This window comes from Dendroctonus ponderosae, unplaced genomic scaffold (assembly GCF_020466585.1).
Source record: "Dendroctonus ponderosae isolate FM_Combo_2020 unplaced genomic scaffold, Dpon_F_20191213v2 Dpon_F_20191213_8, whole genome shotgun sequence".
NCBI lineage: Eukaryota > Metazoa > Arthropoda > Insecta > Coleoptera > Curculionidae > Dendroctonus > Dendroctonus ponderosae.
This window is the reverse complement of record NW_026019016.1, coordinates 1,227,381-1,252,971: the sequence shown is the minus strand read 5'-3', so window position 1 is coordinate 1,252,971 and position 25,591 is coordinate 1,227,381. Positions and strand designations below refer to the sequence as shown.

The 25,591-nt window shown below is 36.2% G+C and overlaps 1 protein-coding gene across 1 annotated transcript in view; it reads right to left on the bottom strand.

Moving 5' to 3' along the window:
• Positions 1–25,591, bottom strand: part of LOC109544857 (LIM/homeobox protein Lhx2) — a gene marked incomplete in the record, with an annotated part of 80,944 nt that overhangs the window by 14,544 nt on the left and 40,809 nt on the right. Inside the window, 2 exon segments of the mRNA XM_048669053.1 lie at positions 928–1,116; positions 1,231–1,481. Of these exon segments, the coding sequence (XP_048525010.1) occupies positions 928–1,116; positions 1,231–1,481 (440 nt within the window).

Sequence of the window (25,591 nt, the reverse complement as noted above, 5' to 3'; positions counted from 1 at the left end):
AGCAAAAACGGGACGGAAAACATGAAATTTTGGCATAATCTTGCACCTAAGTGTCTGATATTCAAATTTCGCTTTCTGGGTCAAAACTGCTCGAAGTTCCTCACTCACGTTGTTACGACTGAATCGATTTTTCAATTGTCTATCCAACGATGCCAAAACAAATTCTGTGGCTCGAATGGTTCTTGAGAAACTTCGAAAAAAGCAGCGCCATGTTCAAGTGAATTGTGCAACTCAAAAAAAACCACGCAAATCTAAAACTTCTTGAATTCAAGAATTTTTTGAGAAAACTGCCAACATTTCCCCATCTATGGTTCACTTTCTAAAAAGGTCATTTATTTCTGTCTAGAATGATGTACAAATTAACGTTCTTGCTCATTTTGCCTCCTAGATGTGAGCAAAAATGGGACGGAAAACATGAAATTTTGCAATAATCTTACGCCACCCTTGCACAAAACGATGATACTTTTACAAATTTCATAGGCAACAGAAGGCTGCATTTTTTCTACATAACCCCCCCCCCTGAATTTAAAGCCGGATCCGCCCCTGTGCCAGGAATGCTAAAAGATCCTTAAAAACACACTACACGGTTCAGATCGGAAATAATCAACATTTTCTTTTCATTTTGAGTCGTTTTTGAGCGGTCACGATCTTAAACCGATTATTTTTTCCCAATTATGGACTCAAAAACTTAGCTCGCAAACAACCCAATGAGCGCAACAAGCACGGTTCAAGCAACAATTTTTCATCGAAATCGCAGGATTTTTCGAAATTTTAGTTTTTAAAAGTTTTGATCTTTACCCAACCATAGCTTATTCAGCATGCAAACACCCTCTATGTGCACACTGCTTTCTTCTTAGCTTGACAGCAATCAGTCCAAATTAGGGCGAAGAGCTAAAATAAATCAGGAAATTCTAAGCGAACACTTACCTAATCCTGCTGTCATCCCCTCGAGATCCTTCGGCTTTCTCTTCCTCGGCCGGCCTTTTTGTCTTGGCGGGGCTCCAGTTTGCCCGTTATAAAAGGGCGGTTTGCCCACTGGAGGCTCGACTGGGGGCGGCGGAACTTGGGGCGGCAATGACGGGTGGAACTCAGGGCTGGGAAACGGCGGCATATACACTGAAACACAATAAAATGAAGATAATTATGTTTTTTTCATTGGCAAACGTTCTCAGTTAAACATCAAGAACCTGAACCAGAAACCCACTAATTGGAAAGAAATTATTTACTTACTATCGGCTTTGCCAGGAAAACCGTGCATGGAAAACATTCCGGTTGGGGGCATATCGGGGGGGATTTCAAAGTGAAGTCTGCACAGCACTGAGCTGTCCCTCATTCCGAAATGGTCGCCTTTAATCAGAGGAGAATTGCAGACTTCGCAGGAGAAACAGTGAACATGGAAAACTAGATCTCTGGCTCGCATCACCAGCTCCGAACTGAGGATGGTGGCTTGGCAGCGGGCGCAATGTTTCATTCCAAATAATCTGCAATCAATTCCCATTGAAAGTAAAAAACTGCAAATAACAAAGGAAAAAAGAAAGGAAATTAGACAAACAGCTTGTTGGGCTAAAAATAGTGCCACTAATGATTAGCAAAGCGGTGAGTGACTTGTGGGCTACACTTCGGCAACAAATGTGATCTTTCACCGCTAATGAAATAGAAAACTGATACGGTAGACGAATCTGGAACGCCGACAAAGCAGCGACGAGTTTTAGTAAAAAGTAACCGAAAAAAAAGTGGTGTTATTTCAGTAATCTGCCCCGCACTGAACATTTAGGGGTTTGAAACACGTATTAAGCGACAGAGTGTTTTATCGATACAACTAACAAACAACCAGCTAGTAAATGAGCATTTAGTGCCAGATAATAATTAACAATTAACGTCGTTCGGCAAAGTCAAGCAGAGCGATCCATTGCGGATGCAAAAAATGTAAACGCCTTTGAACGTTGTTAACGTTTGCGAAATTTTTGCGTGTCGAATGGTATTGATGCAAGCGATCGAGTTTACCACCTATTGCTAATTTCTTCTACAAGCGCAATTACCGCAAGTCTAATGGGTCTCAATTGGTATTTCCTAGGCGCCGCGATCGCATAAAAACTGGCCACCACATTAACTTGAATAATTGTTATTTACCGACCATCGCTCGTATTCTACTTGCGAACGTGCGAAAAACTCTTAATAGCATTTTGGAGCGATTTTCTCGGAATTAATTCTGTATTTGTTAGGCAAAGGATTAGCCGAAGGAAAAAACGATCGAGCGAAGCTGCAGAAAACAACGCCAGCTACAAATGGCCGCATCGGTTTTGCAAATTTCAATCAGAAAAACCTTGTAGATTAACATTAATGTAAAGCTTCATTTAATTCATCCCCTGCAAAGTATGCGTGGTTATTTACGAACACTCAATATCCGGCAAATTATACAAATATTTTAATTTTAAGACAGTCAATTTATACTGAGTGAAAGCTAATTAAGCTGCTGATGATTCGATATGGATTTATTACACATTTATCGATTAGTAGATTAAATCTAAAGTAAGAAAAACCAGTTGCTTGGAATCGATTTACGTGGTGCAAAAGTGGATTATGATAAATTTAGCTGCAAAATAATTAAATTATAATTATAAAGCAAATATTGGAGCCTCTCAAGGTAATGGATCTGATACGGTGGTCTGGATAAAAATTAGAAAAATGCCGGAAGTTTTCGAAAGTGTGAATTTTCTATGAAAAATAGGGTACCAACTGTCTTTAGATGATAATGTACCTAATAATCCCGATTGTTGTCAGCTTAATTAAGATGGGTCTCAGAATGGATTGTTTTTAATCAAATGACCTTTCATTTTTAAAATTTTGCATTTTCCTTTTACGTAACGCTGCTGGTTTCTTTAAAAATGTGCATCTTCTAAACCGAACCTAGAAGCTATTCGAATTTCACCGTCTTTAGAAACCACTTGGCTCAAAACATTCTTGATGAACTTGATTTTTAGCTTAGTAAATTTGGGTCTCAAAATTAGTGAACAGCGGCCTCAGAAGGAATGCTATGACTCAGCTGCGCTGTCTCTATAAAAAGAATCGCATCAGCGAAACTCAAGTGAGGATCATTTTGCGATTTTGACCACCTTTTGCAGACAACTGAATCTGATAATGCTGAAAGTTGCATACAAATCACCGAAAATCCGTATTTTTGCCAGCTTAATTAAGCTCGGTTTCAAAATCGATGGTTTTTACTCAAATGCGCTCTTATCTTTCAATCCGGCATTTTTAGCAAATACTTGGCTAGGAAGACGATCAAAACTTTATGAGAATTGCGCAGAATCTTTATTGATTCCAGTTTAGCAGATTTTGCTTTTAAGAAAGAAAATTTTACTTTCTTTAGAAAACATTTGGGTCAAAAGGTCTCAAAAGTTTTATAAAAATAATCTGGAAACCTGCCTGAAAATGTTTCACAAAAATCAATTTTGTTCTCAAATGTGTTCCCATCGTTATAAATTTGAACCTCGCTAAACAAGGGGCATTCTGAAAATTTTACTATCTTCAGAAGAGATTTGGCTCGAAAGGTTCTGAAAGGTTTATAGAAAAGCGTTACTTTAAAGACACTAACAGTTTCGCAAAGATCGCCCTGAATCCCGATCTTTGCGGGCTTATTAAATATCGGATAGTTTTTGGCCGAATAAGTGTAAAAAGAAAAAAAGGAACACTCAGAAATATGCAAATTGTCAACTTTCTTGGTTTTTAACAACCAACCAACAACAACTGCAAGAAACTGTAACAAAAAAGTATGCAAAAGAAAATAGAATATGAAGCTTAAAAAGATAAACATCTAGCTATCAAGGAAAACATGGAAATACAGTGAATAAGCCAAAAATTCTTACAAATGAACAACAATCTTGGCCAAGAAGATACACAATGAATTTCTAAAAAATTGATGAACGAAAATAAAAAAAAATGGATTTTAAAGTTTTTTAAAAGCATGGCAATATTTCACAGAAAAAAACAAAATCTTCAATGAAACTCTCCACACAATAATTGAAAATTCCCCGCAAAAGTTACGGTTTGCACATCTTGAGATTCCCATTTAGTCGATTGCAGTTATTTGCAAATTTACTAAATACATAATAGAAAAAAAGCGGAAAATATCATGCCCACAATCTCAACCTACTTTACACGATTCAAACCGAAAAACAATTCGTAATTAAATGCGCATAAAATTTGCAACGATTACTAAATGTTTATCCATTCTATCTTTTAAATCCACTTGCTGCAAGAGAACCTTGCGAATGTTTAGACCGTATAGAACTGTTGAATATTCATAAATTAAGCCTGAGGTTGAGTTGTTTATTACGCCTAAGCAGACACCGATCTATGTATTGATTCTTATTAATCTAGATTCCAGATCAAGGGGGATCTGGGCATGTGGAAATGTTGAAAAGTTTTTTACAGTTTCAAATAGTTCCAAATGGCGCAATCAAAGGTTTTCTGCTATTGAACGTGGATGCGATTAAAAAAGCTCATTTTTCCATGACCAGGCTCAAAGCTTGACCGATTCATTAGCTTTAATAATCTGGAACCCCGTCGAGCACGTATGTAGAAAAAGCAAATATTGTAAAGCCTGAGCAAAGCTGGTTACTAAAGTTTCTCAAAGGTATATAATTAGCGCAGCTTCACTCGATATTTATTACGAAAAATATGTGAATTTCTGCGAAACATTTGCAATCAATGAGTGGATGAAATCGAATTCCTCTCAATTATTGCGTTGGAACTAATGAAGATATTTCCTAATTGAAGCTGTTAGATTTCAAAGCCTCTTTTAATGATTAGGGGTTTGCAAAACTCAACCAACTTTCCCAAGCTAGCAGCATCTGATTGAAAACCCATCAGTTTTGACCGCACATTTTTCACATGAGCAAAGGCCCCAACTTGAACCGAAGAGTACCATAACACCCCATGCTGTCCCGGAAACAAAAACCGTTACATACACCCATCGAAAAGTCTCACCAGAAGAGGGGCCGAGGAAAATTGAAACATACACAAATAAAACAGTCGTACAAACACAACTGTAACAAAAGCATTAAAAAGTGTTGTATGGCGCTGTAGGAAATCGGCAGGGGGTCGCCTGCTACCCCCCATGGGGTAATACGACGGATTTACCAACCCCTAAAGTAGGTTTTAATACTCGGCCGCTTTTGAAAATAATGCGAATTGTATTTTTTTTTCGGCGGGAGGTGATGAAATATACATTCGGTGGGTCGGAGAATGCTTTTGCTGAGAACTGGTGTAAGGCATATTCGTTTTGTTATGTTTGGGGTTTTCAACGGTTGACTGTCTGCTTAAGGAATAGAGATTTCAGGTCATCCTGCCGCGAGATATTAAGATAATCTGCTGATGCCCAAACTGTGACAGCACTCATTATGTGCAAAGAAAATCTTAAAGGTCTGCCAATTGAACAGAATATTTGGGGATTTAAATGCCTTTTAGGGAATCATATCATTGAGTGAGTTGAAAGTAAGAAATCCAGATGAGCCGATGCCATATTGCGAAAGGGAAGAACTGATCTTCAAAAAGATCTTCTACAAGTCACCTGAAAAGGGCTAAAAAATTGCCTTATCAAGAACCGATTTAGAAATGGAATGTAGAGTCGAAAAATCCTCTAGAGTGCTGATGTAAACTACTTCTTGCGAACGTTAAAATAAACCAGGGAAGACCGGATAAAATGACACTGAAAATGAAACTAAAAATTGTGAAAAACTGATAGAAATATAAAAAGTCGGCAGTTCTTTAGGACCGAACTGTTTTTAAACAGGTGACAGATTTTTTAGAAAGAGGGAAAAAATTGCACGGAAGAACACACAAAGAAAAAATGTAGATAGCTATTAATGATTAGGAAAGCTAATGCAAATATCAAGAGCGTGTGGAACGAAACAAAGTCAAAAGTGCTAAGAGCAGCTGGAACATTTGCAGGAAAAAAGACCAATTTTTTCAAATGCCGAGAAAAAAATTCCTGCAAATATCAAAGCCAATTTACGAATTATTAAGGAAGCTAAGAAAGATGTAAACAGTGCTCGGAACGAAATAATTTAAGCAGTGCTGTAGGTGAAAGATTTGCAGGAAGCCGGGAACAAATTTTATAAAAATGCTAAGAAAGAAAAATTCACACAAGTGACAAAACGGATATATTAATTATTGAGGAAGCTAATCAATATAATGATGATTAAGGCAGCTAATCAAATTTTCAAGAGAGCTTGGAGCGAAATAAAGTCAGCAGTTCTAAAACCAGATAAAACTTTTGTAGGAAGAAAAGAACAAATTTTATATAAATGCCATGAAGGAAAAAAATCACAGTTAAAAAACTGTACATATTTATAATTGAGGAAGGTAATGAAGACAGTAACGGTGTTTGAAACGAAATAACGGCAGCGGTACTAAATTCGGATGAATTATTTGCAGAAAGACAGTAAAAAATTCAAGCAAATGACAAAATGACAATGTGTATGCTAATGATTAAAGAAGAAAATAAAGATATGAAAAGATCATGGAGCGAAATAAAGTCAGCAGTGATAAAAGCAGACGAAGCATTTGTAGAAAGAAATTTAAAAAATGCCAAGACCGAAAATTCAGGCAATGACAAAACATCTATTCTAATGACTAAGGAAGCTAAAAACTAAGGAAACCAACTAAAGCAAAACATGTAGCAAACAATAAGCAAGACAATTATGAAAAAAAATTAAGAGAAAACATGGGGGGACTAAATTAAAGAACTGTTTGCAAATAGTGTAGGAAAATTAAACAAAACAACCCCAACTGATGATAAGAACTTACAAATTGTTCTGCAAATCCTTCTTAGCCGGTAGAAGCGGTTCCAGTTTTGATATTTAAGCCGCAATATTTTGGCATCAAAAATGCACTTTATGGCGTTGAAGATGAGCAAACGACCGATTTTACTCTACGATCTCAAATATGCATAGAACTCCAAAAATACACTCGTGGAAAAACGTAAAAAAGTTAAAGTAAGTACTTGTTTTTTCGAACGAAAACAACTTGCTCTAAATGCCTCCAGTGCAATGCCGCTTTCTTCCACAGTCTCAGGTCGAAAGTTAGCCACTGAGTGAAAATTCTGAGTGTGCAAAATGTTGTCAAAAGAGATGAAAAAGAAAAATGTTGCAAAATAAATTTTGCCCAAAGAATGTATGGAACAAATATTTTGCGGTGCAGAAAATACAGAAGCGTTGATTATTAGAAGATCAAGATGTAGCGTGCTGGGATGGTCTGCTGATAAACATCCAGTAGACTCTTTAGCCTAAAAACTGTTCAGTTCGGTTGATTTTGCACAAAATTTTGTTCAATCGGTCAAGGATTTTTCAAATCTCTAGAAAAGTTGATTAGTAGGGATTCAAACAGCGAATAGGTGTGTGCCAGTTTATTTGAAAAACTAGTGCAATTTGGCAGGATTCTTCGCACGAAATAATCGTTGCTAAAGATTCCATAAAACTGGTCGTAAAACTCGAAATCACTTCCTTCACTCGTTCGATGACAAAGCAGGATGACTTAACTAAATGGTCTGGTGAGCGCACATAACTTATTTCGGACATCCGCGTATCTATCTTCATGGGAGGCATTCAGTTTCAAACAGGTGTCAGACGTTGGTCTATCTTGGCCCAATCTCGAAAAGCAGCAACTCATTATTATAAATGTTCCATTGTTCTTATTTTGATATCTATGCGCGATATCTGGTTATCTAGCTTAAGCATTTAGGTTAGCATTTCGATTGTTGCCGCACTCCAAGTGGATAGTTGATTTTTTGACGCCTTTATTATGTTTCTCGGACTAATCGCTTGAAATCCCCTCAGAACAAGCAAAATAAAGTCGAAAGAAGAAAGATTATTCTTTAGATTTAGAAGAAGGATTGAAGTGAGTTCAACTAGTTCTAACACCAACACTTTTTGCTTTAAGCAACTACAGAAATTCGAGACCGAAATATTTCATTTAGACTTACTGAGTATAGATTTAGATGCAGCCTCTTCCGCAAATATCACCAATTTGACGACTGATGCATTAATCATCGGCACAGTTGGCAGCAAGTGCCTTTTAACAAGTTTTTAAAGGCGGAAAAAGCTAAAGCTCCTAAGCGATTAATAACGGTTTTAGTCTTCGGCTCAGAGGTAATTAGTTGGTGAAAACAGATGCCATCTCGCATTCGAACACATAGCATGTATCGGATATTGTCTAGGGAAAGCGGAAGTCTGCAAGATTCCATCATGCAAATCGCGGTCGAGGAAATTATCATTGATTCTGGTGAATTTTTTAGATTTACCATCGGCCTAAGAACTCGTTTTTTATTGGGAAATAAGAGCACTATTTATCAAACAGTAACAGAAGATGTGGGAAAAAAACGGAAAAATAGTAGCGTCTTTCACCATCCAGCCTCTCTTCACTCTAAGGCTGTTGCAAATAAAAATCGCCCATCGTCCATAAAGGCTCGGGCACGTTCTTGTCGGCATTGGTAAAATTAAAAATCTCGGACGCCTGATATCTTTAGTAGGTCTATCAGCACTTGCGGAGTTAAGCTGTATTAATGATTCACGTGCAGTTGAATTATGATTGGGCAGAATCACGATTTTGTAAAATAAAACGTCTTCTCAAAATAGATTTATATACAGGGGGCTCGGCATTCTACTACCTCCATTCAGGCTTAATTACGTCTAACTGCTCTATTTTGAACCAGTCTGTTTCAAGTTTACTTGCAGCTGGAAGCAGTTGAAGAAGGAGTTTGATTCCATCTTTAGTTGCTAGAGTTTTTCACATTTTCTCCACTGTTTGATTTTGATTCGACACGCACTGTTTCGGGCTCTCTTGCCTCTTGAGCAGCTTTTTTTTGAAATTTATCGCTGATACCCATCGTGAACATGGTCAATAAACAGTGAAAAAATCCGAAACCCGGTGAGAGAAATTAAAATTCCCATATATCCGAGCTGATGCCTACATTTCCAGATATTTATTGAGTCATAATAAGATGTCCGAACCATAAAATAGTCGGGATTATTTGGAAGCCGTTAAACAGTGACGAGTTAGTAACCATCGTAAAAGGAACTATAATAAAAGCGGTTGATTTTCGTTGATTTTTATCTTAGTCTGTGATGATATCGGAGGCATCGGGATAAACATATAAACTCAATATTTCGGTGCCGTGATGGGAAAAAATAGTCGTTAAGTCATTAAGCAGCGTTTCGAGAAGCTACCTCAGGACGGACAAGCGATGAGATAAACATCGCCACGGGGGTACACGAATACAAGAAGTTGTTAAGTAGGCAAATGAACCAACGATTTACAAATTTCAACCCATCAGCCTTTTTTAATGGTGAAATTCCACTTCAATTCACTGAAAATATCACGCAAACTTTTCAGTTAAAAATTCACTCCCGCTCAATGATGGTAAGTGGCCTGGTTTGGCACATCCTCAAACCGAGGGTAAAATGGGCATGTTGATACCATCATCCTTCATTTTACCCGTTATATCACGAGTCAAATGGTTAATTGCGCAATTGAATTAAGGATGCACACGAAATATAATGGCAATTTGTTACGGTGGGGTAACCAGGAGGTTTGCGCTCGCTTCTTTTGTGAATGTAATAGTTTGGGTGGAATTTCGTTTGCAACAGCGCAGCTGAAGCGATTTATTGCGAGCAAAAATCAGAAACTTTACAGCAAATAGGTACTAGAGGCTACAAAGAAAAAGTGATTATCGATCGAGTCCCTGAGCATCTTCATCAAGTTCTTCTTGCAAAATAAGATTGAGCAGATGTAGAAAACATTGTGTAGACACCCTGTATATACAGATAGACACATAACGATCAGTCCAGCAGCCACAGGAACTTCCTGATTACAGGCGCAAATAGACCGAAATGGAGGAACGTCAATATACTGGAAGGATTTACACGAGTGAACCGTTAAAGACATTCGATAAATGTCACTCTTCAACTGCCCACCACAGGGTGTAAAATCTATGTCTTATAGCCGTTCCAATGCAAATTTAGGTACACATAAGACATTGTACTACTCAGTGAGTCAGTTTTCGCAACCATAGTCGTAAATAAATTGGAATAGTTACGGTCTGAGGCTTCTTTCCCAGTTTAACTTGAAGACTTTCTGCCTCAGACCTTTGGCTATTTTTTGGATAACTTCCTCCCTTGCCTCCTGTGTCTGTGTCCAAACCAACTATGTGTTCTGTAGCAAAAATGCACGTTTTATGCAGCATTAATATCGTAAATTGAGCCATAAAAAACAAAGAACCAGTTGATTTTATTACCGTGCTCGCATAGATGGAACATCTGCAAAAACTCTTCGGTATTAACTACCAGTCGTCTAGTTCAAGCAACGGCAAGTTATGGCAATTCGTATGCAAATTGCAAATATTAAATATATGGCCAGCATGAAATGTCAATAGAGAATCGCACTAAATTCGATCTGGAATGGCTCTATATTCCCACTGAACCATCACGAGTTTATAGAATGCGTTGCAAGCTATTTGCAATGTTTATTTTTTATTTTCAAGAATTTGTTCTTTTGCATCATCAGCTCACGCCCACGACAAAAGGAGGTAAAAGATAAGATGATTAAAGTTTCTGCAGTTTTTTCAGAAGAGTTGATCATAGGAGATTAGCTGATACTTCAATTGGGACCTTAAAAAATTGCAAACTCATTAGGCCATCTAATCTTCGCCAATTTTTGTCTCTAATAGCCTAAGAAACTCATCAGTTTCCTGCAATTGTTGCTAAAAACCAAGTGTTTTCATAAACGACAAGATGTTCAGCTATTTGACTTTCGAATTAAGATATTAATGTTTGAAAATGATCAGAGACGCACTATTTATACGGCGTTTATTTCCTCATTTCTGAAAAATGTTTAATTTGTGCAGAAAGTCCCGCAGTTCTCCAAATCGACACTCCAAACGCAAAATTAATTTGAAGTTTTGAGAACATTGTAAATATTAAGATTATAATGAAAAACATTCCCTAGAAAACGCATTTGTAATTCAGACATTGAGAAAGTTGATTTTGTGGAAACTTTAAATGAATTGGCGCAGTCGAGTAGGCTTCTTTTTTAATCCATTTTCCGTTACTACTTAAATACATACGAGTTTAATAAAATGTATTTAATCTACTAAAACTCCATCATTAAACCACATTTTTTAAAGCGCTTTCTTCGGTATTTTGCCACCAATTTTCAGGGGGCGATTGACAATCGAAACCCAATTTTACGACTTTAATTACGCGTGTAATTCAGTTAATTAAATCGATTGCCTATTCAAAAACAAATAAAAAAAATATATTTTTCAATTGCACCAAAAAAATATCATTCTTGGTGTCGAGAAAACCACTCAACATTTACCAGAAGAACAACAGACGGAATTTCCTTTAAGATAAAAAATTGATTTGAGAGAAACCGTTCAAAATCAAATGCTTAAAATTCTTCCTGCTCATAATCCTCTCTGCTTGCTTCGTGGATTATTATGTGATATCTCTGACAAGCAAATTAACGAACATTTAAATGAAGAAAGTTAATCAAAATTAATCAAAAACCCAACAAAACTCAACAATCTCAGAAAATTTAAACATAAATTCACAGATTTGGCACGATAGATCGAATTGAGCTGATAATTTTGAAAAATTCACAAAAACTGCTCAAAATCGAGTCGAGTAGTCAAATCAAGAAATTTAACATCAGCACACGTTAATATTGCCATGGTAGGACAGTTTTGGTTCACTAATTCCTTTCCTTAGCGAAATGAACAGAGCAAAAGCACAAAGCAAGTTTGTCCCGAACAATAACAATCATACGTAAAGAACATTGTAAATTCATAAAAGAAGCAATAAAATCGCCAAATCATCTACATCTTAAACAATAATAAAAGATGCTCATTTCGGCCTCCTGTTGTGCCCGACTCGTGGTTTTACGTTTCATAGTACGATCACTGTCTGGTAATGTTAAAATGTAAATAATCGATGGTAAACATATGTGAAATCATTAGCATTCGCCGTCTGCTTATAAGAAACAGTAACTGTTTGCTCAGTTTCGCGTAATTTAGCTGAAGAATTTTCTTGATTAAAACTGAAATAAGCGAAAATCCAAGTGGTGGCTAATGTTAAACACGGCATTTGGTTTGCTGTTGCATTTTCCCATCAACTCGATAAAAACATCAACGTAAAATGTTGAAAGCCTCAATCAAGTCATTAGCTATCGTGAGACTGAACAAATGGCACCTAATTCCTTTATAACTCTAATTTGGTTTTACATGGTTTTTACATTCATTGCCACTTAATTTGTTGATGATGGAATCGACCATGTGTCACATGTCGCACTCCAGTATGATTTCGTGTAATTTGACCGAAAAAAACCATCACTCTAGGTGCTAATTAAGTTCTAGTTACAGTTTTTGCCTTTTGGGAGTCAGTTACATTAACAACCACGTCCGGTACTTAAAGGCCATTCAGGTCGGTGTGACCAATTTTTTTGATAGAGAAAACGGCCACTTTTTCTGCTTTTGTTGAATGAAGTCATTATTTTTTCATGGCAATAAAATCATCATTATTGTTCAGTCGCAGGTATTGTTCCACAACTGTAACGACACCGAAACTTTGTAACGGATATACATGTAATGTTCAAATTAATTGGATTTGGTTTGTTAAAGATTCTGGCCAATTATTAATAATTAACTCGCGACCATCATTTTGTATTATGAGCTTGTTTGACGCGTGTTTCCATTCAATAAATCATAACAAGTTGATGTTGCTGCTTTCCTGGCTCGTGATCGAAATTCATGACGAAAAACTTGTCCCATTCCCTAACGGAATACGCCAAAACTATAAAAGTTGTGTCTATAAAATGCCGCTTAGGACGGTATTTCTGTACGGTTAATCGGTCATCTGGTACTTAATCTGCATACAAAATGCTACATGTTTGCTATTATTTTAAATGCAATTCAAAAAGGCAGAGAATACAGAAGACATCGGGTTCTATGGTTTCAAATAATTTGGTGTTCAACAGCAACTCAAAAATGGCTCACTGGAGTCACATTAAATCACGTTACGTCCCAATAAGAAAAGTCGTAATCCAGCAAATAGTGGGACACGAGCCCACATACCGAAACGGCTTAAGATTGGGATCTGCCAGTATGGGAACTTTGAGCTAAATAGTTGAAAACCCCTCTTTATGGAAGGTTTAAAATAATCGCAAGCTGCTTAACACTTCCTGCGATGTTGAGTCACTTTCAATCAATTTCCACTACAAACCAACGATTAGCACGTTACTTTCCTCGACTTCCATCCCAAAGAATTTTTATAGCATTTGTCTGGGTGCCTCCTGATATTTTTATTCGAAGTCCGTGTTTTCCGATCTTATCAACGTTAGGACCCAAGACGTCTTGAAGATGGTTTCTCACAGTAACTTGCAGCATTTCGACCTCGCATGGCTCAAATAATATTTAATTGGCTGCATTAATAATAACATGGATTTTACAACCGGTATATTTTACATTATGTCTAATATACGTCCAGTGCGGTTATCGTTAAGTTTGTGGATTATTTTATCGCCGCCTGATTGTTATTTTCTTGGAGAGTTTGAGCCTCGGATGATACGATGCGCCCTAACATTGCCCAGCTTCAAACCGCTGCTTTGTGCAGCTGATCTTAAAAGCTTCAGATCTCCATGCAGTAATTAGATAGAAATCACGCCGTACGAAGTAAACGTGAAATTCACAGCAGGAATCCAACAAGGCGCACAGAAGTCTCTGGACGTGACAACACGTCACTAAAATACAGAAAATGTTGCCTGATAAATTCCTGATATTTGACTCGAACTGACGGGCCCGTAAATAGTTTACTTTATTTATAATATGATTATTACAGGCAGGTGTGTGCTAATTAGTTTCGAAGTAATTTAATTGCTTTTGTCAATTTTAATACCGCTCAAGTGTGCTCAAGTCTGAAAAAATTAAGCTGAGTAAACCGAAAGGCGATTGATTAGAAAATTGACAAAGTGATTAGAAAGGGCAAAAAAAACTGACGATCTGAAACACTCTAAAACAAGATCTGCTGAAGCGAAATCTTCTTCGCGCGAGCGAAAGCTCTTCCTAGCAGCTTGCAAGTTTTTTTGATAAATCGTAATCAAATTCGACCGCGCCTAGAAAATGCGACAATATTTTACAATTTTTGAAATGTTTGCACAAGATGAACGGAAAGTTGAAACTGTTTTGCTGTAAAGGTTCGTGTATTGAAAAATAATTCCTAAAATGGGTTTTAAAGACTAATAAACGAATCAATAGATTCTCCAAAAGAGTATTTCCTTAATAACCATAATTACAGAATTGTTTTGTAGATGTTAAGAGCTGAAAAAAAAACTGCATGGGATGGAAGAACCTCTACACCATGTCCTTTGAATTATATGAAAAGGAAAGATTCTGGAACCATTTTTCTTTGAAAGATTGTTAGTGGAAAACTTAGGAAAACGTTTGTTTAAATTTTTCCTTGCAAACTCTTGGAATCGATAATGGGAATCTTGGAAAGCGTACATTTTTGAGTCAAATTAGACTTTGCTTGTGCGAAAAATTACGGAAAGTTCGTAGGAAGAAACCAAAAATGTCCATCAAAGACCTGATTTTCAAATTTTCACCGAAATCAGCAGGAAAATCAATTTAAATAAGTTCATTGCAAGTTTGTTGTTCGAATTTTTTTGAGGTGAAAGAGGAATGTTGAAGTTTGTGTTTGTTCAAATAACTCTTTTCAATTTTTTTTTAAACCAGATGAAAAGAAAGTGTTTTGACCGACTTTTTGATATTTTGCACTTAATTGAAAAAGAAAAAAAATTAAAGTTGAAGTCAATCTGAAGCCGCAGATGCTTGTCTAACATATCCAGGAAAAAACTAATAGGGAATTTAACTTTTGCGTTAAAACACGAAATGTATGAGTATTTATCGCTTCTTGCTTCATTTGCTCAACTAAATTTCAAATTTTCACTTCAACATTTATGAGATCTTCTGAGTGGAATTGTAACTACAAGTTGTATATTTTGGGGGCAAAACACGAATTTTCTTTGCCAACTTTTGTAACGTTTTATTTATTGTTCAGTGAAATTTCACTTGATTCGCTCATTTTCACTCTCGCATTTATCAACCCTTCTGAATGAAATTGCGACTGTAAAATCAAGAGTTGCCGAACAAAATTCAAATTTTCTTTGCGAGCTTGTTTAAAGACATTGATTTGGATGTTTTCTTGTTGTTTAGTGTCTTGTTGTTTAGTTCTTGGGTATTTTTCGCCGTTTCGCTACATTTTTTCTAATTCAAGATCTCACTCCCACATTGATGAGATCTTCTTAATTAAATTGCGACTAAAAGAATATTTTGAGCACTAAATTCGCATTTTCTTCGCCAACTTCTTTAAAGTTCTTAATTTTAATATTTTTGTCACTTCATTCGATCATCTTATTTTCGAAGATCCACTCCGTATTTATCAGATCTTCTGACTCGAACTGCAACTACAAGTTGAAGATTTTGGGCACAAAATTCTAATTTTCTTTGCCACTTGTGTACATACTTTAATTGGGATTTTTTTGTTTCTCATCGATTGATTGATTTCTCGTCGGTTTTTAACTTCATTTGCTCAACTAAATTTCAAATTTTCACTTCAACATTGATGAGATCTTCTGACTGGAATTGTGACTACCAATTGTATGTTTTGAGGGCAAATAACGAATCTTCTTTGCCAGAATATGTAAACGTTTTAAGTTGGATGTTTTTCAATTGTTCAGTAAAATTCATGAATATTTCTCGTCGCTTCTTCACTTCATTGGCGCATTTTTTTCTTCATTTCTTCATGTCTCGCGATTTTCGCACTGGCATTTCTCAGATTGTTCTGTTCTCAGGTGAAGTCTTTGGGGACAAAATGCAACTTTTCACTGCCAACTCCTGTAAACGGTTTTAAGTTGAATGTTTTTGTTTGTGGTTCTGTGAAAATGTATCGAAAGCGACCGATCTCTGGCATATATCGTGACCATTTTGAATTTATAATATGATCGGTTCGTCTGCCTCCATTCACATACATATGTATGGTTGGAACTGTCCCATACGTTTACATGGTAAACCCCCTTATGGAACTATAGACAATGGTGCATTGTATGGAGGAAATCTGCATAATGCGGCGAAGATCTTGACAGTCCCGTTTGGCTCGATTCCCATAGATTTATGGCCATCTTCTTGATAAAGGACGATTCCCGCCTAGTTTTCATTCCTGTCAGCTGCACCATTGGCTAGAAGTGTTTGTTGGCAAAAAGTCCATTGGCCACACTACAAATTATTTTAATATCCTGCTCTTTAACTCGTTAGCCGATTAAATCTTAATTAGCTAAAAGGCTTTTATCAGTTTAGTGAGTGTTGAATATTCATAACTTGCGACTAGATTAGACCTATTCAAAAAATAGTTTCAATGGTTTAGAATGCGTTTTGGATGCAAATGGCCAGTTAAATTAAATCGTAATTTGTCTGTTCTATTATCGTTAACATTCTCCGAGTTGTTTTTAATCCGACATGTGAAAATGGCAAGTTAAGATGTAAATTGATACCAGAACTGAACAACTGTAGATGCTTGAACTTAAACGCATTCAGCTTGGTAGTGAGCTTCTTCAACCCATCCAGTGCGCACTCGATTACCAGCAAAGATAAATCCAAAAGAAGATATAACCTACATAGCTACTGTACTCGTAAGTCCTTGAAATCTTCAGCTGTACAGCACTAAAACACCTACATGAACGCATATCTGATTCTTTATGGCCTTTTCTAGCGAAATGATGAATGAATTCCACCGGGTTACCTAATTTGCATGCGTAATAAAATTCGTCATACCATCTGATAAGGCACTGTATACACCAGGCGGTAGCTCTTCGGATCAGATTTCATCAAATACCACACTGCAGATTTATTGATTAAAATGTGTGAGTTTTCGAACGATTAAAATTTATCGCATCCAATACTGAGCTGGAAACATTGAAATGCTAATTATCATCTGAATCATTCTTAAATTGTCGATTTCACATCCAAGCCGAACACCATCAGCATTAGGCAGATTTTCTGCCAAATTAAGCATGTAATTTGAATTCCCATCAAGTTTTATGTTAATGCCAATACCGATAGATAATAATTGCCTAAGCCAAGCAAGCTCATTTTTTATGGTAATAAATCGGACATCATCCGGTGTTACGGCTGTGTTTTTTCCTAACTTGATTGGAAAATTAGGATATCAAGAATGACATTCAGACCCAGCCAGTGTTTGGTAAAAAACCGAATTCTTGGGCAATAATATTAACCTGGTTTGACTCAAAGTCCCAACTTATCATTGAAATCTCAAAACCACTCAGGCACGCAAAGTTGCATAGGTTCCCGCAAAATTGCCGTAAACATTTAGTCTTTGAGATATCAACTATCAACTTGAACAGATTAAAGACTCAAGGAAGAATTGCAAAATGATTTATCACAAATTTGAGTTTCAGTGAATGAATGTTGCAATGAACAGGCTCGATTTTGGCTCTCCAGGTCGAACAATCGTCTAGAGAAGTAAACTGTTTCAAAATGGAACGTGAACGATTAAAGTTTCCTCACTCCGAATATTGGGGAATTGTTGCTCTTTTGATGGATTGCATGCATGCAAAAAGGGTTTTCCTCCATAATATGCAACAAATTGTCAGGAGGTGAATAGCAAAATGCAGCGCAAGAAAAATTGGACGAAAGTTTTCCCAAGGAAAAGCCATGTTTGGAAAGCAAAGTCGCCGTTTTTCTTCCCAGAAAGCGCAGGAAAATCGCGATTCAAATTTCCAAACATGGCTTGTTGTAGAGAAGATGTTGTGTTCGAAATAGGATTTTCCATATCAGATTTTCTGCTTTGGACACGCGAAGGAACTTCTACTCGAATATCCAAACTTGGTTTATCCTAGAGAAGATTGTGAATATCAGGGGGTTTAAGAAGGAAATACAAATTTCAAGCGCACACAAATGAGTCAACGAACCAAAACTTGCACTGAACTTTTTGCACGCAAGAAATGATCTCTCATTTAACCGGTTAAGGTAGAGGAGGCGATTGAGATTTATTTAAAAACTTGAGAAATAGGAGAATCAGGAGGGACATTTGTTTAATAGTTTATCAAAATTTCTGTTTTATTGAATGAATATTTTCCAGTCAATTTAGGTTCTCTGGATTAAAGATCTGGATTACACCTGATTTTTGATCTCGATTAAAATATCAGGCGATTTATGAAAGAAATGTAAATTTCAAGCGCACACAAATTAGTCAAGGAACCAAAACTTGCGATGAACTTTTTGCACGCAAGAAATCATCTCTCATTTAACCGGTTACGGTAGAGGAGGCGATGGAGATTTATTTAAAAACTTGAGAAATAGGAGAATCAGGAGGGACGTTTGTTTAATAGTTTATCAAAATTTCTGTTTCATTGAATGAATATTTTCGAGTCAATTTGGGCTCTCTGGATCAAAGATCTGGATTACACTTGATTTTTGATCTCGATTAAAATATCAGGCGGTTTATGAAAGAAATGTAAATTTCAAGCTCACACAAATCCGTCAAGTAACCAAAACTTTCTGTTAACTTTTTACGCATAAAAGCATCTCACTTTTCACCAGTTAAGGTACAAGAAGCGATGAAGATTAATTAAACAATTTGAGAAAGAAGAAATTCAAAAGGAAAAATTGTTCAATAGTTTACCAAAATGTCGGTTTGATTAAATGAATATTTGTTTTGGCTTTTGATTTGTGCCAAACAGTTGAATAATTCGTCTAGAAAAGTGCTTCTAGCTAAAGTAACCACTGAATTTCTTCTTTTGTTGATTTTAGCTTAAATTTGGAATTATTTAGATCAGCCGTTATCTGAATTACTCGATGAATTTCACCATTGTTTCACCAGTTTCTCACTTTCACTTCCGTCACATCATTTTTATAAAATTAGCTTTTTGCACAAAAAGTGCTCTTTATGTAGCAAGAAATGAAATGAAAAATGCGACTTGCATATAGAGAGGAGGCGAAATTGATTTGGGAAATTTAGAAAGTCATGGAGATGATTTCTATGAAGAAAACAACCACAAAATTAAGCATAAGAACGGAATCGCTGACGAAGTAGGAAAAGATGAAGGAACTGGTAAAAATGTGGAAAAAAGGAGAGCATTAGGCATTGCAAATAACATACTCGAAAACTTCGATCACAGGGTTCTGAAGAATAAGCTAAGCTAATAATAAGAGAAGAATGAAGAATAAGCTAACTAAGCTGGGGCTAAAATGAAAGATGGTTGAGACGAGAGTGAAATGAGCATGAAATGAATAATTTTGCTCATTTTCAAAATCTCGCACTGAAATTCATTCATCCAATATATTTATGAAACGCTCTTTACATTTAAGGGAAAAAATGATATAAAAGTTTCCGGTGCGACTCACAAAGTTCTCAGTCTCAGTAAGCTGTGGACCAGTGGAATTGCTCAGGCTCAATTGGATCAGGCAACAGCTGAGGATTCAGAAGAACATCTTTCGTGACTGCGACTCAACTTCAGCTGATAATATTCACTGCAGAAATAAAATTGTAAATGTAAAGACAGCAGCAGAAAAAACCTTTCAACCGACAAAAAACAATGTTCGATTAAGCCGGAAGCAGCTACTGAACCAACAGTGGCCTGTTCTGCAAAATCTCCTTGAGACCTTATAGATATTTGAGCGATTTCGACGACCTCCTACTCCGTACGATAAACTGTCGCAAATGCAAAAAAAATGTTGACAACGAAACTTAATTCCGGTATCGCTTTGGCTTCCATAATTGCATGCTCGGGAGCACTTATAACATTTAGCCGGCCGATAAAACTATCAGCGTTATTTTTTCTAGTTGTATCGAGCAAAACTGCCGCTTGTTTCCGATAAAACCGTTATTAGGCTTTGGTTATTAGCGGATTAAGCAGCCGAAGGGTTTAGGGGGCACATGGATAACGTGGATAAGTGCGTTTTCCAGTTCAATGGCACAGTTTTGCGATCAACAAAATATAAACTGGCCGGACGGAAACATTCCTGGCTGGTTGATTGAAAAGTCCCCATGCTTGAGTAGCGGAAAAAGGCGAAATAAAAACTCGAAAGCCGTTCTGGCCGTATGTCAAATGACGTAACGTGACATAGCTGCCATGTAGAGTGTCCGACTCGGTAATAAAGATGCAAAGATATCGCTGTGTAAGCTGATACAGAACAAATTGTAGGAGCAGTGCTGCCAACATGGCCCTGCTATCTGATGAGATATAAAACTTTATTACACATGCAAATTACCCAGAATGGTGGAATCCATTCATCATTTTGTGTAGTAGCATATATCTTGATAAGTCTTTATACGTATTCACGTAGGTGTCTTATGGTGCTGCCCATTCTTACCGGCCAGTGTGTGAAGAGGACCAGATGGATGATGGTCTGCACTTTGCATATTATGAGATCGTTTTCAGGCCAATGATGATATTGACGTGGGGAAAAGGTTGCGCTCCCATAAATGCCCAACAGCTGCTTCAATTTTATGTCCCCTTCAATTTTATGTTATCTTTGAATCCAAATTTCATTCTCAACACTTTGCTTTTAACCAGATTTTCATTAGGACATATTTCGGTCTTATAAAGTGTTGAGCTATTGAGATGGAATGGGTTCTACTTGTTAAATTCATTGCAGTTCAGTAGCTACAAGTGTTTTAAAGTGTTCATCAAGTCTTCTGCGAACAAAAGGGCTTTCGTTCATAATATGCAATGAAGAATGAGAAATTGATTCCCAAACTACCGTTTAGGAAGAAATGAGCTAAACTGAGTTTGACATGGAACATCCTATGTAGTGCCTATATAAATCGCAGTTTTTCTTCTCAAAAAACATTAACTTTTTCCGCGTGTATCACGACAAAAAACTTTGGCAAAATGTTTTGTTTCATATGAAAAATGCAAGTTAAATCACGTATTATTACAATAAGTCACGCTTAGAGGTCTTCTGAACTTTTTAACTGACCGTTAAAATCTGTATATCATTTTTTCTTAAATGTGAAACGCGTTTTATAAATGTATTGACAACGGGGTAGAAGATGCTTTTAATGGGACATTTTTAATGAAGTTTTGATCAAAATAAACAGAACTATTCATTTCATTTCCGCCTCACTCATTTTTCACTTTAACCTCAATTTAGTTCTATTTTGGAGTTCCTTTTCATTGAGGTTTTTTAGTACCTTATTTGCTATGCCTGCTGCTCTTCTTGTTTCCACATTTTCCACCAGTTCCTTCATTTTTGCCTCGTTCGATATCATTTTCTCTCTTATGCTTAATTTCTTCGTTGATTCGTTCATTCCTTTAAATGGCTTTCTCAGTTTCCCCAAATCAATCTCTCTATATACAAGTCTCCTCTCGTTCCTTTAATTTAATATTTTTTTTCCCAGAAAGACCACTATTTTTTTATCTGTTTGGTATTTTGCATGTCTGCCCCTTATTATTGTCAATAATTCGTAAATCTTCTTGCATTTAACAATTTTTTATGGGTTTTTTATGGATAATTTGTAATTGTAAATATGATGTGATTTAAATGAATGTAAGAATCTGATGAAACAATGGTGAAATTCATCGAGTAATTCAGATATCGGATCGAAATAAATGATCTAAATAATGCCAAATTTGTTCTGATATAAACTAAGGAAAAAATCAGGTGTACCAATGAAGAAATTCATCGGCAATCCAAATAGTGGATGGTCAAAAATTGCCATTCCAAATCGTGAAGAATTAAATTGAAAATTTGGGAAAAGTAGAACTAAAATATCGAAAAATTCAAAAAATAAACTTTGTCGGAAGATTGCAAATGTGCTCCTCCTGTAACACCCAGCGTGGTTTAAAAGCTGAAGCAATTCTCGAGACGAATTTTTTACCTGGAGAGACAAAATTCACCCGGAAATATTCATTCAATGAAACCGCAATTTTGATAAACTAAATAAAAATGTTCTCCTTGATTCTCGTCTTTCTCAATTTGTTTATTTAATCTCCATCGCTTCTTGTCCCTCAACCGGTTAAATGTAAGAGGATTTCTTATATGTAAAAAGTTCGCTGCAAGTTTCGGTCAATTGAAACATTTGTATGCGCTTGAAATTTTTGCTTCCATCGTAAACATTCTGATCTTTTAAACATTCTTCTTGACGTTGAGCCAAGTTTGGAAATGCGAAAGTCAGTTTTGGTGAGAAGAGGTGACATGGAAAATCATACTTCAAACACCTCACTTTTGCTTTAACTTTTTGTACTTATAAAAACTAATTTGGACTTTTGCAGGCACAAATAGAAGTTTTACACTGGCGTTTTTTTCGCGCCTGAGGCCTAAAAATTTTTTTGTATTCACAAGGTGCTTAAGTCTATAATAGAACAGAATTATCCGTTTAAGATCAAAAAGCCATTTGAGTTTTTTCGCAAAAATCGGACTTTAACCGCAGTTTTTCTAAAAATGTTCAGTTAAATTGTAAAAATGTGATACTTTTTGTAAATGATAGTTTCAAGTACTTAATTTTCCAGAGTGTTGTCGATAATGGAAACACAAAACAAACATGTCAGTATTGAAAACACTTTTCAACACACAAAGTTTCCTTGACAGTAAACCGTTTTCGTGAATTTAAATCGTTTTTCAAGTAAAAAGGGTTTAAGATAAGATGTTCCACTTCAACTGTTTCTGCGTTTTTCGTTACGATAAGCCATGTTTCAAAACTTAAAAACGAGTTTTTCTGCTCAGAAAATGCCGAAGAACTGCAATTTATATTTGAAGAGGATTGTTTCAAAATATCAGACGATGTATGAGAAGAACAAAAAGAACAATGCATACAAATGTCTCAACTAAAAGTACAAGAAGCGATGGCGAGCAATCTTGGGTTCTCCATGTATTGTAAAAAATTACAAGAGGATGTTTGCTTGATTACCATAAACCTTGTAGGTTTTCGAAACTCAGATCTGAAAACTCTTTCTCTATTGATCAATCAGGCTTCCGTTTTGCTCAATTACGCGACAATTTCAACTATAAACCAACTTGGTGAGAAGAAAATGACTAATAAAATTTCAGTTTATTGAACAAGTGGAAAACTCACTGTCCAGGGGAAACTGACCGATACAATGACTAGATGCGAATGAATTAATTATTGCGCAGATTTGATGTTGCAGAACATTAATTTCGCATAGCATTTATAGGCAATAAAGATAATTTGAAGATCGGATTTCTCGGACGGCTTATTTAGAGCCTAACGAACAGGCATACCTGTCTCGTAAATGTACTTAGAACCGTGACAACATTGTTCCAATTTATTGCGATTTTATGATACCGCAGCAGCAGGTGGACTTCTAGTTGATGACAACTAAATCATTTCGAGCCCGTGTGTTATAGACTTAAAAGCATATTTTACCGGCATAAAGCCTGCATAGTTCAACAGGTTCACTGGTTTTATATGCAGTTAAAGTCTAATCCCTTTGGCAAATTGGCCCAAAGAGATTCCGTCTTCCTCATTTTCCGTTTTTATCTACAACCGAGACTTCAGCCGAGAGGTAAAATTGGAAATTAATTAACCGCGGGGTTTTTCAGATTTTCCATCTTCGCTGGAAGGATGAAGATTCAACCTGTTTGAATTTTGTCTAGTAATGGCAACTTCTGGCCAATTTTCTAGCAACCTGCAGTTCAAGCAGTTAATGTTGTTATAAAAGGCAGTGGACCGAAATCCGGGTGCACGTCAAGCGATAATAATAATTATAATTGCTAAGCTCAAATTGTTAGACGCAGGTATGCCATGTAACCAGCCATTGAAATATTATGGGAAACTTTAATCTGGCATGCAATCGGTTTCGATTCTCTTCGCGGTTATCTAACATGCAATATTGTTCCTGCCTTGTTCACCGGTCAAAACATGATTTATGGTGGCGTTGTCGGAACAGGTTCGTCATTAGGGGATCGAAATCCCGTTAGGAACATCGGTGACCTTTGCGTTTTCTATAGCAGTTTTACTTAATGTTGGGGTTATAGTGGAAAGATCTATTCATAGTCGGTATTGGGCACTTTAAGCAAGCAATTTTAAGCTGTTGAGCCTAATCAAAGTGAAGAGTTGCATACCAACATTCGGAAGATTCCTCTAACCGTTTTCAAGCGCTCGAAGTGTTCAGTCAAGTTGCAAAAGCGTGACTGCATGCAAAAGGGGGACACTTTTTGGACATTCTTAATTTTGATTTATTGCGGCTCCAGAAAAAGCTTGGTTGGAATGGGTTTAGGATTTCTCAAGAGGCATCTTGAGAGATCTAAATTTTCTTCAAAACATCGGACTTTGTGTCTTTTTGAAAAATTTTTGAAAAATCTTCAATTTAATCGTCAAATTGTAACACTTTTCATAAATTGATCATAATTTGTAATTGTTGCGGCTAAGACAAGTTGTGTGTGATTATTTTTGATCACATTCAACTCGTCGCTTCTACGCACTAAAAATATATTCGAATTTGGGGCCTCTTGAGCGATTAAGTTTTCTTGACATAAAGACTTAAACCGCGCTTTATGTAAAAAGTTTAGTTGAATTGTAAAAATGTGACACCGTCTGTAAATTTATCATAATTTTCATTTATGGTGGCTCAGAAAAGTTGGACGTGTTTATTTCTGAGCTCACTGCGTTGTTCGTTTCAACGCGCTAAAATGATTTTAAGGGGTCTTGAGTGATTTAAGGTTCCGCAGAAAAATCGAACTTAAATCGCAGTTTTTGCAAAAGTGTGACACTTTTGCAAATTATGGTTTTGAATTAATTTGCTTGATGCCTTTCATTATTGAAACTTTTGTTTTGAGTTTATAAAACTTTTTACGAAAACGGCGGTTTAAGATGCATTGTTGCTTCAAATTCGAAACTGATTTTAGCACACTGAAGTGAAGTTTCACTGCAGTGAAGGAAAAGTATAATAGATTTTATTAAAATAAATAAATATTGAAAAAATTCAAAGGTCCAAGTCCCAAAAAACGCCCGTGCAAAACTTCATTTTTTGGTCGCAAAAGCCTTAAGAAATTACATTTAATACATACAAAAAAGTAAAAGCAAAGGTCTTGTCTGGTCCGGTTCATTTTCAACCCAAGTTGTGTGCAACTAAAACTCAATTACATTTTTTTTATGGCGATAGCTGGTTTTTCCAAAGCATGTTAATAAAATGTAATATTGCAAAAGAAAAAACAACAAAACTCATTAAATATCCAATTGAATATTTCCCCTGTTGTTGCACTTTTCATTTCTTCTTTGCCTATGTATGAACAAAATAAAAACAACCGTTGCAACAAACCCATGTAATTAACAGGATATTAAAAGTATTAATCATTATTAATAGGGTTTAGGAAAAGTATTCTGGCCTGAAAACGTGGCCAAGTTAAGCGCATTAGTTTTCACAATACGATTTATAGTCTCGACAGGTACATACATATAAAAGCCTACAATGATATAATGCGTTTTAAAATATATATTTTTTATTGCCCGCTCTTGTTCTATTGAGTCAGATTTTGCCGCAACAATAACCACGAAATCAT